The sequence below is a fragment of the Felis catus genome, chromosome E1 (assembly GCF_018350175.1).
Source record: "Felis catus isolate Fca126 chromosome E1, F.catus_Fca126_mat1.0, whole genome shotgun sequence".
NCBI classification, from domain to species: Eukaryota; Metazoa; Chordata; class Mammalia; order Carnivora; family Felidae; genus Felis; species Felis catus.
The window spans coordinates 2,590,664-2,607,157 of record NC_058381.1 but is presented as its reverse complement, the minus strand read 5'-3'; the positions used below and the strand labels follow the sequence as shown (position 1 = coordinate 2,607,157).

At 54.3% G+C, this 16,494-nt stretch overlaps 1 protein-coding gene across 1 annotated transcript in view; it reads right to left on the bottom strand.

Moving 5' to 3' along the window:
- DNAH2 (dynein axonemal heavy chain 2) overlaps positions 1 to 16,494 on the bottom strand; it is a 92,650-nt gene that overhangs the window by 52,366 nt on the left and 23,790 nt on the right. The window contains 11 exon segments of the mRNA XM_045045382.1: positions 362 to 525; positions 957 to 1,131; positions 1,491 to 1,647; positions 1,735 to 1,935; positions 2,872 to 3,064; positions 3,311 to 3,458; positions 3,666 to 3,854; positions 4,153 to 4,392; positions 4,677 to 4,833; positions 5,843 to 5,989; positions 16,084 to 16,298. Of these exon segments, the coding sequence (XP_044901317.1) occupies positions 362 to 525; positions 957 to 1,131; positions 1,491 to 1,647; positions 1,735 to 1,935; positions 2,872 to 3,064; positions 3,311 to 3,458; positions 3,666 to 3,854; positions 4,153 to 4,392; positions 4,677 to 4,833; positions 5,843 to 5,989; positions 16,084 to 16,298 (1,986 nt within the window).

Genomic DNA, 16,494 nt, shown 5'->3' with positions numbered 1-16,494 from the left:
GCAGGAGATGCGTTAGGTGGCAGGACTCCCCCGCTCTTCCTCCCTGACACACACGCGGGTCCTCTGCCCCCCTCGTTCACTCCGCGTCATAGGGCTGCCTCATCGGGTCACGTCCCTTTCTCCGCCGCCTTGCCTTAGGGGCTCGCCAAGTGACGAGCCCGGGAAAAGACCCTCAATGTCCAGGCCCGGCAGGACGGCTGGCCCCAAGAAAGGGCGTGGGGTGACGATGTGTCCGCGAGGCCGCGGAGAAACGGAAGCCTCGTACTACGTTGCCGGTGGGCACTGGTCCGGCCCTTAGGCCGCAAGCTCCTTCCCCTGCCCCATCCTTTGGTTACCACAAGGGCCCGGCCCGGCACACCACCTTCTCCAGGTTCTGCAGGTCCTTGGAGACTGGCTGTTCGATCTTGAAGATGCCCAGGTTGGAGCGGAGACTCTGTTCTTCGTCCCGCATGGCGTTCAGCATGGCCCGCATTTGGGCAATCTGCTCTAGGGCGGACTGGTGTCCCACGTTACTGGTGAAGGGGCCTGTGGGAGACCAGGGCGAGGCTCAGATCCCCTGCTCGAGGCCGTCGTCCCCCGGAAGGCCCGTCGCGGCTCTCCTACCTCTCTGTGGGCACATCTCCCTCTCCTCGCACGAGGAGGGGAAGGAAAACAAGAGGGAAAGCAAGACGGTCAATCTTAGCAAAAACGCTCAGACGTAGCTTGAGAAGCAGAAACGGGCGGGCCACGGGAAGGCGCGAGAAAACCAGAAATTCGGCTGCGCTCCAACCGACGGTCGGCGATGGCAGGCGCGGCCCCCACGGCAGGTGCGGCACCAAAGGCAGGTGCCAGGGCTCCTTCCCCTCCGCAGCACCGTCCTCCCTCTGCTCACCCTTGTTCCTGCCTCCCTGGGGACCTGGGCTTAGAAAGGCTGGGTCACAACAGAGGTGAGGGGAGAAGGGTCGAGAAAGGGGTACCTTTGGATTCAAAGTCTTCCAGAAGATTGTGGGCTTTCTTCTTGAAATCATCAGCCGAGTGGATGAGGCCCGTTTTGAACTTCTCCTTGTGTCTCTTTAGCATCTGCTCACTGTCGAGCAGCGTTTGTTGGAAGATGACCCACTCCCCGTTGAGGCTGTCCAGCATCTCCAGGACCTGGGGACGTCGACGAGGGGACCATGGCCCACGAGCAGGGGGTCTGCCCCTCTCACCAATGCTTTCAAGGCCTCCGTTCTGATCCTCCGGACCAGAGTCTGTGGCCAAGTTCCACTTGCCACGAAGCCCAAAGAAATGGAGCCATGAGCTGCCGGGCCTCAGAGAAATCCAGAAGCTGACCCAGAGTATCACGGAGTTGGCTTTGGCTCTCAGGGGCCCTGGAACCTCGCACCTGCTGCCCAGCTGGCTCTTCAGCGGTCCCCCGGGACCTCACGGGGCCCAGCCCCTGGGGGCCCACGTCCCGCACGCCCCACCGCTGGTGCGGGCCCGCCCCGGCTGGACCGCACACGGGCACTCACGCTGTCCTGGACGGGCACCTCGTACTTCTCGAGGATGGCAAACTGCTCGTGGATGGGGGGGATCTGGGCCTCCATGCCGGGCAGGTCGTGCTGCAGGGTCTCCAGGAGTTGCAGACTGACCCCCAGTTCCTCCAGCGTCTGGGGAGGGTGGCTGATTCTGGAGGCAGGCGGGGAGAGAGCCTGCGAGTGGAAGGGGCCGAGCCCGCCCTCCCCGCACCCCTGCCGCCCCGGCCTGTGCGCCTACTTCTCCGTGTTCTCCCTCAGGTAGGTGTGAAGCTCCAGGAGGCGCCGGGCCGCCATCTCCTTGAGCAGGGCCGTGAACTTGCCCTGCCACTCGTTGCAGTGCTGCACCAGCGAGAACTTGAGGTGTGAGCAGTCCAGCAGCACAAACTGGATGTTGAGGACCGTCTCCTCCTTCTGCACGTTGTTAGCCACCTCCGCGTAGCTGCGAGGACCCACGTTCCCGCTCGTTCGGGCCGGGCCAGCGGCGGACGAGCCCACGGCCCCGCAGCCAGTTCCGGTTCCGGTCTCCTACCCCCTCCCCCCACCAGACCCGTGTGGCAGCTCTGAGGCATCCCCCTGCTCCCGCGTCAGTGCAGCCCAGCCTTACGGCTGGGATCACGTCATTTTCCCAACCGCTGCCCCGGGGGCCGCCAGTCAGACTCCTCAGTCTGGCATTCGAGGCTTTAAAGTCACACGAATCTGAGTTGAGCACCCACCGCTGCTCCCGGGTCAGGCAGGTTATTTACACTGTCCTGAGCCCCGATTTCCCGTCGATCGCACGGCAATGTGAACAGAACCCCTACTGCTCTTGGGAGGGTGACACTGTCTGCTCGGTATAAAGCCCCCTGCACACCTCCGCTCCCGTACCTGTGTCCGAGACGGCTCGCTCCCTGCTGAACGCGCTCACGTGTTCCCGTCTTTATGCCTTTTGGGCGCTGTTGTCTCCGCCCGGAATGCCCTCCCCGCTGCCCACGTCTGCCTGTGGAAACCCTGCCCACTCGGGCGAGCCCAGCCTCCCGTCACCCCCTTCGCGAAGCCTCTCCTGACGTCCCGGCTGGACTCTCTCTCCTTCCACCCCACCGCCCTGGCGCCCCGTATGCCTGAGCCACGGCCCTCACCCCCTGAAGCCTGGGTAATGAGCACCTCCGCACGGGGCTTCGGGGCCGCGAGGCGCTTTCTCGTATACTCGATGACCTCACAACCTTGGCAGGTAGGAAAGGGTCACACCTGCTTCCCAGGACCCTGGGGGCCCAGGGGGCACGGGCCGCCTGCCGGTTGGCAGTCTTCGCCCAGAGTGGAGGGCACGCGCCTCGGCGGCACTCCCCAGCCCAGGCCCGTGCCCGGGGCTCTACGCCTCCCGGACACCTCGGCTCCTCACCGGGCGATGTCGGCATCAAAGGAAGACACCGGGGGGTTGAGGCGCTGGTAGCGGCGGATGAAAGAGTCCTTGTTGATCTCCCAGATCTCCCGGTACAAGTCCCAGGTCTTGAGGTAGGTCTGCAGCAGGCTCGCGTTGCTGGCCATGCCGCCGCTTATCTGGGTCTGGATCTTCCTGATGTCCTCGTCTCGCTCTTCAAGAGCCAGCAAAGCGCGCCGCACTCACCTCCACCCCGGTCCCGGAGCCCCCGGGTGTTAGTCCCCCAACTTCCGCCCGCCGAGGCCCGCCCTCCGCCCTCGCCACCTTCCCCAGTCTGACCCCCACCCGGGGTTTCCCGGCCCCACGTGTCTGGAAGCGGCCCTGGCCTCTCCTGCCGGCCCCGCCCAACCCTGCCCTCCGAGCCCCTGACGCCCCTGCGCCCTCCCCACCGTCCACTCACCCACGATGACGTGGATGGGGTCGCGCTGAAACTTGCGCCTGATGAGAATTTCGGGGAGGTGGCGGAAGACCGAGATGGTGGAGAAGAGGTGGCTGCCAATGTCGTTGACCACGCCCGCCAGGGTCTGCAGAGAGGGTGAGAATTCCACCTGCGGGGCGGGGGGGGAGCACAGCGGAGGCGGCCTCAGCACAGGCCGTGGAGGAGACCAGCCCCAGGACTGGCAAGGTGGAAAAACACCTCAGCACGGCCCCCGAGGCGCTCAGGATAAAGTCGAGGCCGAGGGCCAAGTTTCAGGATTGAGGGAAACGGAAAATAAAGTTTGGAGTTGTGGAGCGGTAGGGGTAGCGGTCCCCACCTGCGCCACACCTCCCTGTAGGTCGTTCTGGAGGATGACCAGCACTCGGAAGAGCGGGTTCGGCATGGCCTTTCCATCCCCGTTGATGGCCTTGGACAGTTCCAACAGCGACCACTTCACATTGAGGCGCAGGGCATCCTCCATCATGCGGTCCAAGCGAATCGTGTACAGTATCCATTGCTGCTGGATCTGGCGGGGAGCGTGGGGTGGGGGCGGGGGGGACAGGGAAACCCTCAGGACACACGGGGCAGGTCCCAGGAGAGAGAACCAGCCAGCGGGGAAGGAAACGAGCCCGTAGGCTGCGGAGTCCCGAAGGAAGAAGGTTGGAAAGGTGGAAGGTTGGGCGGAACCAAGACTGGAACGGGACATCTGAGAAGCACCCACTAAGGGTAGGAGGCAGAAACCGCGAGACAGGTCCGGTGGCCCCGGCGGGGGGGGGGGGGGGGGGGCTCGCTGAGCCACAAAGCCCTGGCCAGAGGACCCCCACCTCAGGGCCGTCGTTCTTGAAGACTTCGTAGGAGTTGGTCATGATGGCCACCACGTCCTGGTGCAGGCCCATCAGTTTCTGCTGCACGGCCAGCCGGTGCTCCCTCTGGTCCTCCTCGAACTCCAGGTCCCTGTATACCCGTTTGCCGCTGATGCGCACCAGCAGCGTCTCGGATATTTCTTGGGCTCGCCAGCCGATGGTCAGAGTGGAGGCCTTGAAGTCATTCACGATGGTCTGCACCTGTGGGCAGGCCACACCCGTGGGGGAGAGACCCACGGCTTCAGCGTGGGGAGAGACCCTCCCCGCTTAGCCCGAGCCCCCCCACCTGTCCTTGGCTAGAGTGGCTGATGTGAAAGACAAAAACAAGAACAAAGGACAGGTCCTTCCCTAAGCACGCTTTGCCTCTAAGCACACACACCTCTCTCTGTCTCTCCGCCACCACCCGAGACTCGGGCCCTGATGATTCACGCAGCGGCCTCTGGGTCAGCCTCGCAGACCCTCCGAGTCTCAGGACCGTGACCCACCTTGCTGGCGTGGATACGGCACTCCGTGATGAAGAAGGCGCTGGCCCCCTTCAAGGCCCAATGCAGTTTCTTGAGTCCAGGGCGGATCTTCTTATCCAGAAACCGGATACGTTCTTTGAAGAGGGCCTGCTCATCTGGGGACAGCACGGCGATGATCCTGTGTGCGAGGGAGGGCTGGCAGCCGGCCGGACACACGCTGCAGACCCCTCCCCCACACCAGGACACTCGGTGGAGAAATCTGAAAGTTCGCGAGCTGGGCTGTGTTTTCCAATAAAACTCTTGGCGATAATGGAAACCCTTCTACAGTTTGTGCTGTCCAGCAGGGTCACCACTAACCACATGTGGCGGTGGGGCACTTGACATGTGGCCTGTGCGAGTGAATAGCTCAATTTAAAATTCTTACTTAATTCCAACTAATTAATTAAAATAGAAAGAGGGGCGCCTGGGTGGCTCGGTCGGTTAAGTGTCCAACATCAGCTCAGGTCATGATCTCACGGTTTGCGGGCTCGAGCCCCGCGTCGGGCTCTGTGCCGACGGCTCAGAGCCTGGAGCCTGCTTCTGATTCTGTGTCTGCCCCTCCCCTACTTGCACTCTGTCTTTTTATCTCTCTCAAAAATAAATAAACATTAAAAGATTTTTTTTATTAAAAAAAATAGAGCCACGTGCGACTGGTGGCCATATATTGGACAGTGCGGTTCTAGACAGACACTCGAACTGTGGTTCCACCCACTTGGGCTTTAACCGGGCCCAGAAAGGTACCTGTCCCAGAACAAAGCCTCACTCCAGAGACAAGTACCAAGGGTATCGAGAAAAGGGGTGCCAGCGTGGCCTTGGTTCAACACATCTGATATGACACTGTGCTCATAATCCTAATGCCCCCAGTTTCATTCCTGGAAAAGTGACCTAGGCCCGCGATATACGTGGTCCAAGTGCCCTGTGGGGTTGCAGGGGACCCGGTTGTTTTTGCCCTCTGCTCTGAAGCTAGAAGATAAAAGCAAGGGCCAGGAGCGATCACGGGGCCATACCAGAGAATAGGAGAACGCTTTTTGTGTTTTTTTTTTTTGAGCCAGTAAAAGGTAAAGGACAGATAGTGTAGGAGCTAGATGACATCATGGGGCAGATAAGACACAGAGGGGGCACAGAGTGCGTGCGGGAGGCCGCCTTACCGATTGTAGTCTCGAGCCACCAGGAGCAGGTTTTCCCGAAGAATGCGCAGGTCCTCCGCTCGCTCAGCGACATTCACCACGTAATGGGGGGTCTCAAAGAGCAGCCTTTCCCAGTAGTCGATCTCCACAAAGAGAATCAGCAGGGATCTGGGGGCAAGGGTGGGGGGAAGTAAAGCAAAGCAGCTCCAGTGCCTGACCTAGACTGGGGACCCCAGGCCCAGCTGAAAGAGAGGGGAACATACTGACAGAAGGGGACATTAAGGGCCCATATGCACAATGAATGTTAAGACCCCCCCCCTGCTTTCTTTTCCCCACCCAGCAACCGGCTCTCAGGCCACTGGATCAGCACCCTCCAGAACTAAGTTTGAAAGACTATTTTCTTTCTTTTTTTTCCTGGTTTTTTTTTTTTAATGTTTATGTATTTATTTTGAGAGAGAGAGAGAACATGTACTCACACATGTGCGGGGGAGGGGCAGAGAGAGAACCAAGCAGGCTCCACGCTGTCAATGCAGAGCCTGATGCGGGGCTCAAACACACAAAACAGTGAGATCATGACCTGAGCCAAAGTCAGACACTCAACCGACTGAGCCACTCAGACTGTTTTCTGTGACCTCTGGCCAGCCTGAGAGGGCAAGTCCCAAGGACAGTGATCTCAGGAGTCCCCTGAAAACAGCCCACCAGATAAACCTGAGGCTCACTGTTGATTAGCCCCACTACCTGCTCACCTGCTCAGCCGAGCATCCAATCTGCTTTCCAGCTCCCTGTCCTTAAATATGGACAACCAAGGATCACAAAACATTAGTCTCTGTCCTTCCTGGCACAAAAGGCAGGAACCAAAACAAACAAACAGAGGAAGGAAAAAACAAAAGGCAACGAGAAGGAAACAAGAGGGGACAGAGGCCACAGAAAGAAGACGGTCCACACCAAGTAAGAAAACTAAACACAACTGTCGCTAACACCCTGAGAGAGATAAAAGATACAAAAGAATATCCGTGAAACAAAACCAAGATGCTTTAGAAGGGAACACCTAAATCGTTCTTGGAAGTTAAAGGTGATAGCCGAAAACAAGCCCATTAACAATAAAATTGACAGAAATTTCTTGGAAAGTAAAGAAAAAGACACAGAGATGGAAGACAGAGAGGACTTTGCAAGGGGGAAAAAAAAGCACAGAAAACTCACCATTAGTAAGTTTTATATTACACGCTGGAATGATAATACTTGGGGGAATATTGGCCTGAGTATTAAAATTGACTTCAGGGGCACCTGGGGGGCTCAGCTTGTTAAGTGTCCAACTCTTGGTTTTGGCTCAGGTCATGATCTCACAGTTTTGTGAATTCAAGCCCCGCAAAAGGCTCTGCACTAACAGAGCGGAGCCAGGTTAGGATTTCTCCCCTCTCTCTCTCTGCCCCTCCCCAACTTGTGCTCTATCTCTCTCAAAATAAACAAGTAAACTTTTTCAAACTTTGATTTCAATTGTTTCTTGTTCCTTTGTTAAACACAATGCCAGAGAAATCTAAAAAGCAATTTTTTTTTAATGTTTATTTGTTACTGAGAGACAGAGAGAGACAGAGCATGAGCATGGGAGGGGCAGAGAGAGGAGGAGACACAGAGTCCGAAGCGGACTCCAGGCTCTGAACTGTCAGCACAGAGCCCGATGCGGGGCTTCATCCCACAAACCGTGAAATCATGACCTGAGCTGAAGTTGGTCGCTCAACTGACTGAGCCACCCAGGCACCCCAAATGCCAGAGAAATTTTAACTGCATTTGTGGCCCTCCTACCCAGTGAGCTTCAACCCCTTCCCTTCCAGCCAGCCATCATTCCCAGGTCCTGTGTCCTCCACCTCAGGGATCAGGCACTGAGACTTGGCTCTGCCGGAGCCCAGCTGCCCCCCCCACCACCACCACAGCCCTGTCCAGGGACTAGCCCTCAAGCCCTCCCAAAGGACCTGCTCTTTGACCTCACAGACACCTTCAGACCACTGACTCTGGGCTCTCTTCCCAGCTATGTGTCCCCTCCCATCACTGCCTCCTCCACCACAGACCCTGCCATCTGTCACTTCCACCGCCCTCCTGCCATCCTCACCGGCTTGGCTGGCTCATCAGTGTAAGCCACCTGGCGGAACCCCCACCCTGGCTAAATCTGTTGTCATCCCCGCTGCGCACCTGGACGGCGGCCGAGCGAGGCGGGACCACACAGATGGGCGCACCAAGGGCCCTCTACCCTGCATCCTGGAGGTCTCCCCGGTCTGCCCTCCCTCCTGCTGTCACACCAGAGCCTCCCCACTCTCTCAGATCTACCCCCCTGCCCCCGTCTCTGTGGAAAGCCTCACCTCCTTCAGCACAGAGATCCAGGAGCCATGAGGCGAGCACTTGGTGTCCCTCCTGCTACGAAACCTACGAGCCTGAGTACTCGCATCACACACAGGGTTCCTCCCGTTTCTGACAGAAGAAGCCCTCCTCCCACCCAAGGCTGACCCTCCTCCTGGGCTCCGCGTCCTAACCCGGGGTCCTCCTGCTTCCTCGACCTGCCAGCTCCGTCCATCAACAGTCAGGGAAGGCCAAGTTCCTACAATCTTGGAAAAACTGAAACAAAACCAACACACGCACACCCACCCTCCTCTCCCCACCTGGCCCGGACTCCACCTCCTCCCGCGGGTACCGCGCCCTGCACCCCATTACCGCCCCTTTACCACACACCTTTCACACAGAACTGTCCTCGCAAACTCCTCGGTCCCCTCACCTCCACACCTGCCCGCATCGAGTCTCCCCCAGACATCTTGTCACCAAACCCTGCCGGCCTCCTCAGGCCTGGCCCTGCCTCCTCTCTCTGCAGGCCTGAACCTCATGCTGGACTCCTCCCTGCCTTGCCGTCCTTGGACACGCTCATGTCTTGCTCCTGGGCCACAGCTGTCCTTGTGGCTGCCCCGCCTGGCTGTAGAAGTGTCCTTCTCTTTCTAGTGTCCCCTGGAAATACCACTCAGCTAGGCACTGGACACTCCACACTGTCTTCAGGAGCGAAGGCTCCTGGAAGTCCTGCACGTCCAGCGCTCTCCCTGGGATGATCCTGTCCATGCCCAAGGCTTCAGCTGCCTTCTAGAAGCTGCTGGCCCCCAGATCTATAGAGCTAACGTGAGCTCTAGGCTCGTACGCCCAACGGCCTCTTAGGTATCTCCCCACCTTGCCCCAAGTGCCTTGCACACGTCCAGAAACAAGCTCATCGTGCGCTCTGCACTTGGGGTCGGGAGGGGAAGCCCCTGTCTCGGGGAACAGCGCCATCCTGCTGCCTGAACCAGAGCCTCACTTTCCAGCATCCAACCAACCACCAACTTGGTCGGGTTTTACGGTCAAAGCAAAGTTCGGAACTTCCGCTGTCCCCAAGGCACATGTCCCCCCAAGCGCGACGCTCGGTGGCAGCTGACATCGGCCTAAAGTTGCATTCAACAGCGCAAGGTCATCTAAAAGGTCAAGGCTCCAGGCACAGGCCGGGCCGCCAGGTGGGAAGGAGGGGCCCAGCCCAGCCTGAGTGCAGGGTCTGACTCTTCAAGAGAGGCCAGAAAGCCAGTTTTTATATCAAATCGCCCGCATTTTAAGCGCTGACGACTAATTCAACTGAGAAATAATTACAGATGGGAGGCTTCTGAACTGCCGGCAACGTGCTCTCCGTGAGCTGGGCCATCGCTGCCAGGGCATTTATTTCGTGCCCGTTTGTTAAAGTGGTAGCATAAGTTTTAAGTACTTGTCTGCGTGCATGATACACCTCACAACAAGAAATGCTATTTGGAGGGGAAAACTATTTTAGACCATGAGATTATTTGTAAAAGTGGCTGGGTACAAAATTAGCTTATTAAAATCGCAGTCTTCCAATAGAAAAACTGTAACCGGTTGGACATTATCGTGGAGGAAAAGAGACCCAGGACAATTAAAGCAAGAAAAATAAAGTACAGGGCACCCAGGTGACTCGGTCGTTTGAGCGTCCGACTTTGGCTCAGGTCATGGTCTCATCACTTGTGGGTTCCAGCTCCTGCGTAGGGTTCTGTGCTGACAGTTCAGAGCCTGGAGGCTGGTTCGGATTCTGTGTCTCCCTCTCTCTCTGCCCCTCCCCCACTCGCTCTGTGTGTGTGTGTGTGTGTGTGTGTGTGTGTGTGTGTGTGTGTTTGTGTGTGTGTGTGTGTGTGTGTCTCTCTCTCTCTCAAAAATAAACGTTAAAAAAATAAAATAAAATAAAATAAAATAAAATAAATAAAATAATTAACGAATTAACAAGAAATATTTATATATAACATTTGTATGGAAACAAATTTTTATATATATTATGACGTTTCTTGTTAACTGGTTATTTGGAAAAAAAAACGATTTATAGCCATTTTATATGGATTCAAATACATTGAAAGAAAAAATGCTATTCTTGGGTAGAAAGACTCAAATCTTAAAGATGTTCATTCTTCTTAAATTAACCTATAAATTCAACCCAATCCTTGTTCCTATAAAAATAGGCACGGAACTATTTGTGGAATTACACAGATTGATTCTCAAGTTCTTACGGGAAATAAATACTAAAAATAACCCGGAAAATTCTGAAAAGGGAGAGCAATGAGGTCAGTAAGTAAGCTGTTTGGTTCCTTCCTACGGACAGACAGACAGAGAGACCAGAACAGAATGGTGAATCCCAAAATAGACACAATTCTATTCGGGAATTTGTTTTATGATGTAAATGAGATCAGGTCACCTGGCCAGCCACCTGGGGACTGAATAAAAAACAACCACCCAAGGTGCCCCTGAACTTGTCTCCCTCCATCAAAATAAATTTCAAATGGATCAAACATCTAAGTGTAAAGGATAAAATACCAGAAGGAAACATAGAATATTTTCAAAATAAAAAACCTTGAATAAAAATGGCCTGATTTTTAAAATCCGTGTGGTTTCTTTTTCTTTCTTTCTTCCTTTCTCCCTCCTTCCTTCCTTCCTTTAAATTGCACTTTTTAATCACAGACAACAAAAAGCCCCACAATCTGAAGATGCTCTCACAAAACTCTACGTTCTGAATATTACTGAAATGTTACTTGGAAGAATATTGAGGTGAAAATTCCAGAATGTTTTGTGTCTGTTCTACAGGCAAGCACCGAAATGACAGTGTAAGAAAATAATATCACATTTGAAGTTTTGCAAAGGATTATATTTTCACCTCTACGGGAGAGCAAACTTCTGGCGAGGGAAATTATTTTCAAGCGAAGAAGAGTGTCTCAAATGTGAATGAACAGTGGATTACCAGGCAGCTAAGGACAGCCTCCAAAGTAAAGGAGGTGAAAACAAAAGGAAAATTACTTTTAATCCGGCACTCCAAGTCCAGCCAAACGCCTGACAGGTAGAGGGCAGGAAACCACCGTGGTCACTCACATAAGAACTCAAAACATTTGCTTCCCATGCACCATTTCTCAGAAAGCTACTAAAGAGTGTGCGCCACCAAAACAAGGGTACAAACCAAGAGAGAGGAAGGCAAGGAAATAGGAAATCCAACAAAAGAGGCCGGGGGCGGGGGAGGGGTGGGGGGGGGCAGAGGGGAAGCTCCAGGCTGACCCCTGCGTAGCAGGCCTTTGAAACCAAAGAGTCGTCCTACAGCAGGAGGAAGGGAGGTCCAGCAAGAGAAACTCCAAGAAAAACATGATGCCCACAACCCACCTTATAGTCAGGGAGGAAGGAAAAATATGGCTGGTCCTGGAGAAGTCACGGTAGTGGACGGTGTGCTAACAAAAATAGCAAGGTAATTATTAACTCCGAGAAGAGTGACACATTAGGCAAGCGAGGAAAGAACTGTAACAGAAAATTCCTCGGCTCGGTGGTCAACGATACGAACAGAGTCATGTTAAGATAAACACTAGATACTGACTTAGTCAAAAATTGTAGGAGAGGGGGCGCCTGGGGTGGGGGGTGGGCTCAGTCAGTTGAGCATTCGACTTCGGCTCAGATCATGATCTCGCGGTCTGTGGGCTCGAGCCCCGCGTCGGGCTCTGTGCTGGCGGCTCGGAGCCTGGAGCCTGCTTCGGACTCTGTGTCCCCCTCTCTCTCTGCCCCTCCCCTGCTCACGCTCTCTGTCTCTGTCTCTCTCTCTCTCTCTCAAAAATGAATAAACATTAAAAAAAATTGTAGATGGGTTAGAGGTTAGGATAGAGGGCTACAAACATGTGGGAACATTTCGAGCTGCATAAGCATATCTTCCTCTGTTTTTCAAGCTGAAGGCCCTGAATTGTCTCCTTAAACATCACAGCCCGCCCGCTTGAGCACGTACCACCCACCAGCGCATCAAAATGTTTCATTTCCTCATCTTGACAAGATTTTTTTCAAAAAATTTTAACCTGTATTTATTTTTGAGAGAGAGAAAGGGGGGGGGGGCAGAGAGAGAGGGAGACACAGAATCTGAAACAGGCTCCAGGCTCCGAGCTGTCAGCACAGAGCCCGACTCGGGGCTCAAACCCACTCACCACGAGATCATAATCTGAACTGAAATCAAGAGTCAGACGCTTAACCAACTGAACCACCCAGGAGTCCCTGACAAAGAAAATTTCTTAAAAAAAAAAAAAAAAACTAGTCTGGGAAATTATTTCTGTAAAATATTTCGTAATTCATCCTCAGAGCAGCGGTCACGCAGTAGAGGCAGGAAAGTGAGGCCAGCCGAGGCTAGTGCTGACAGCCCAGAATGAACTGACCCCGGAGAGAAGGCCCCGCGTGGCTGGGAGGAAAGGAGGAAGTCAAAGCCCTACACCCGGAACACTGACAGACGTCCGTGGCCCCCGTCCCGCTCTGGGGACACCGAGCTGCACAGAGGCGTCTGCTGTGTATACTGTGATAACACAGCTCTCTTCAGCCAGGGGACAGGCGGCATCTGGGATATGTTTGAGTTAAGTGCAGTCTGCAAGGCTGGTCCGGCCATAAAACGTCGGCCAAAGCCAATTCGGACTCCGGAGTTCAAATATTTGGGATATAAGGTGGGGTAACAAAGCCCCCGGTGAAATAAAACAGGTGCCATTAGGGACTGGAAGGCTCCCAGAACTAAGGCAGAGGCAGGAAATTCTGCGCAACAGTCAGGCCATCTGAGAAGCATGCTTATTTCGAGATCTTATCTAGACCGTGAGCACAGCAGAGTGAGCCTGATACGCAGTCATCTGCACCTCTGTCCGGGGAGCACTAATGCTTCAGAAGAGCTGAAACCACCTTGGATTTCTCTGCTGGCTTGATGAGCCCAGACTCTTCAAAGTCCTTCTCTACGATCACGGGTTTGGTTTTTTGGGGTTTTTTTGTTGTTGTTGTTCTTTTTGTTTTTGTTTTTGCCCCATACGTTATTTACTGAGGCAGTTTTATCTTAAAACCACAAAAATGTAAAGCAGTTCTAACAGATCCCTCTGGAAAACAACTCCAGAGGAATCATTTCTCTCTGGAAGAAGCGTCTGGCCATTATTTGGGTTTCAGTTAAACCTAGGCCATAAATATTTGGCCCGAAGCTGCCTTGTAAAGCTCTGCTATAAAGATTATGCAAATGGCAGTTTAGATGAGTATCGAACATGCTCCTTGACGGGAGGTGATCACAGCACAGAGGAAAGTTTTCTCCCCGACGGACAGGATGCACGGACATCAGGCAAACACACGCTGTGGAGGGGTGGCAACAAGGTACAGGAGGCCCGCTTGAAATCCTCTGGTACCAACTATTCACAAACCTTACAGAAGCTGTACAACAACTTATAAGCCAAACTATGGGATGCTATAAACCATGGAAAACATACTTCTCCGCATACAGAATGAAAACCCGCCATGCACCTTGTTAACCCTTAAAAAGCAGCAGGTTACAAAAATCCTGTTTACAGGGTGATCCTATTTTGTATGCGGTGTTTATTTTTAATTACATGGTAATCAGGATTACTTCTAGGGAGCAGGGGGCTGGGGGCTGGATTTTTCAGTTTCCTGTATATACCTCTACGTCAAGTTGTTGTTTTTTTTTTTTTTTACAGTGAGCATGCACTATTTTTGTAATTTTAAAATACCCACTAAAGATTTTAAAAATAAAACACACACACACACACACACACACACACACACACACACACACACAAATACATTAAGTAGGGGGTTAAAAAAAAGAGTGGAAAAAGGTGAGTGGGTGGCTCAGTCTGTTGAGCGACTGACTTTGGCTCAGGTCACCATCTCTCAGTTCGTGGGTTCGAGCCCTGAGTTGGGCTCTGTGCTGACAGCTCAGAGCCTGGAGCCTGCTTCGGATTCTGTGTGTCTCTCTCTCTCTCTCTCTCTCTCTCTGCCCCTCCCCTGCTCACACTCTGTCTCTCAAAAAATAAATGAATGTTTTAAAAAAAAAAGTGGAAAAAAACATACCGAACTGTTAAGAGGGGTTGTCTTTGGGGAAATGTTTTTCCTCTCTTCTACTTCCCGAAACTGGTAACACTGACTCTTTAAAGAGAAACTGAGTCAAGCCGGGGGAGGGGGGCAGCCGTGGAGGGAGATTCTCCATTCTCTACCCTAGTGCAACTTGTCAATTTTGTAACGTGTACCTCACATCACCCCTTGTAAAAGGTTTGACTGTTTTAAAAATCAAAACTATTATTAAAAAAATAATAAAATTACGTATTCTACCACCTTGCTAAATTTGCTTCGAATACACTGTGGTCACCGAGTTTTATGGGCAATTCTCCTGAAAGGAAAACAACGTTTATTGCTTGTTCTTTGGGAGGGCTGCTACACAAGCCAGCTCTCCTCATGACAGTCTCGCAAGTGGATTTTTCGGGTAGATAAGGAACCGCAGGCCCAGAGGAGCTTGGCGGCCTGCCTGAGGTCACGCAGCAGACCGGTGGCCTCCCGCGGTGAGACCCTGCTGTGTCTGGCCCTGAGGATGGGGCAGAGGCAGAGCCACCAGCCCATGCTTACCTACGGCCTCTCTCACGCTCAAAACGTACATACGGATCGTTGGGACTTTATAAAATTCCGTCACGTGAAGGCAGGCCTTGAACTCCGGGGGGAAAGGACAACCATCGGGCCGTGCGGGTTAAGTATTCGTGTCATTGCAAGGCCAGGTGCGTCTGGGCGCCTCTCCCAACACGGCGCCTTCGGGAGCACCCAGCCTGACGGGACAATGCGCCCTGCAGATCCAGCCCCGTTACGCGCCTGCAAATGTCACGGCCGGGGTAAGCCCGGCCTCACCCTCTGTCTCGTCCAAAGCGGGGTGTTGCTGTATGAAGCCATTTTTCTAGGATCCTGCTTGGTTACACCTCCAAACCTCACGAGCCTGAGCAAAGCTGTTGTCTGACGCCCCTCCCCAGCCCAACACTCATGTCCGGCCTCGAGCGTCTCTGCCCTTCTCAACGACTGCCTGGGTCTCCCCTTCCTTCCTCGACCACGACGTGACCTCTCCCCCTGGTTAGTTCTGTCCGCACCCCCCCACCCGGACTCCATCTCCACGTAGGCCTTCTCTAGCAGAGCCCCTGCCACGCGTGCCCAACAAATAAGGACATTCTGGGAGGTAAAGCCAGTGCCCGTGGCAACAGCCTTAGAAGCCCAGGAAGCAGCTCTTATCACAGGGCCTGGCTGATGACAAGAGGGAGCCAAACCAATCAAGTGGAAAGTTATTTCCTTCCAAATAAGAAAAAACTGTCACCAGAAGGCTTGCAATCTCTACAGACAGATGTCTTGCATAGCTCCTTCTTTATTTTTCCCGTCTGCATCTTCTACGGAACGGAAGGCAGTACGGCCCCAGTTCCCTTCCAGAGTGGCAGAGGGCACGGGCTTCGCCATCTGACACGGTCCCAGCGCCTAACTCGGTTCCCAGCACACAGAGGGCCCTGAGCGTATCTTTCTGAGTGAGGATTATATGAATTAACTACATTTTAAATCACTGGAACCCGAAAACGTCATCATTGTAAAAGCCGTAGGAGAGGGCCTGACGGATTGCTAGGAAAGCCCGCACCTCGGCTCGCGGTCGGATGACTTAGCTGAGCCGTCGTGGCCATCTAGTGGCCGAACGCCTACATCGCCGGCCCAGGGGGTTACCGGGGGCTGCGCTTTGGAGATAAAGCGCAGAACTGAAGTTAGGAAGTGACAGCACGCATATCACAGCATAAGAGAGACTTCGAAGCGGGAATGGCGCGAGGAACCTAGGGCAGGGCCTTAAGGCCTCGGGAGAGCGGGGCGCAGGGAGCGGCGCGGGAGACGGCCGAGCACAGGGAAAGGGGTGGGACTGGGTCCCGTACTTGTCAAAGTTGACATCCAGCATGCCCGCCTTCTCCTGGCTGACCCGTAACAGCGGTGTGTCCAGCCGCCGAATACAGTCCTTGTCCAGCGTTGACGTCCAGTCTTGGAAAGTCTTTCGAACCAATTCATCGATGGCCTGGACCATCTGCTGGTAGGCGTGCACACTCTCCTCTCCGGTCCCGATGTGGGGCAGGAAGTGGGCACTGGAGAGACACTAAGGGGGGGTGGGGACAACGGGTGGCTGGAGCCCGCTGGCCACCGTCCTCCGAGGCACCGTCTCCCCACCCGCGGGCCCACACGGGGTGCGGCCTGCGGCGGAGGCCGGCCCCGACCGCCCGGGGGGAGGGAGGTGGGCCACACGTATAGGTGACAGGAGGCGGCCAGGGAGTCAGCAGCGCGCAGGGGAAGCA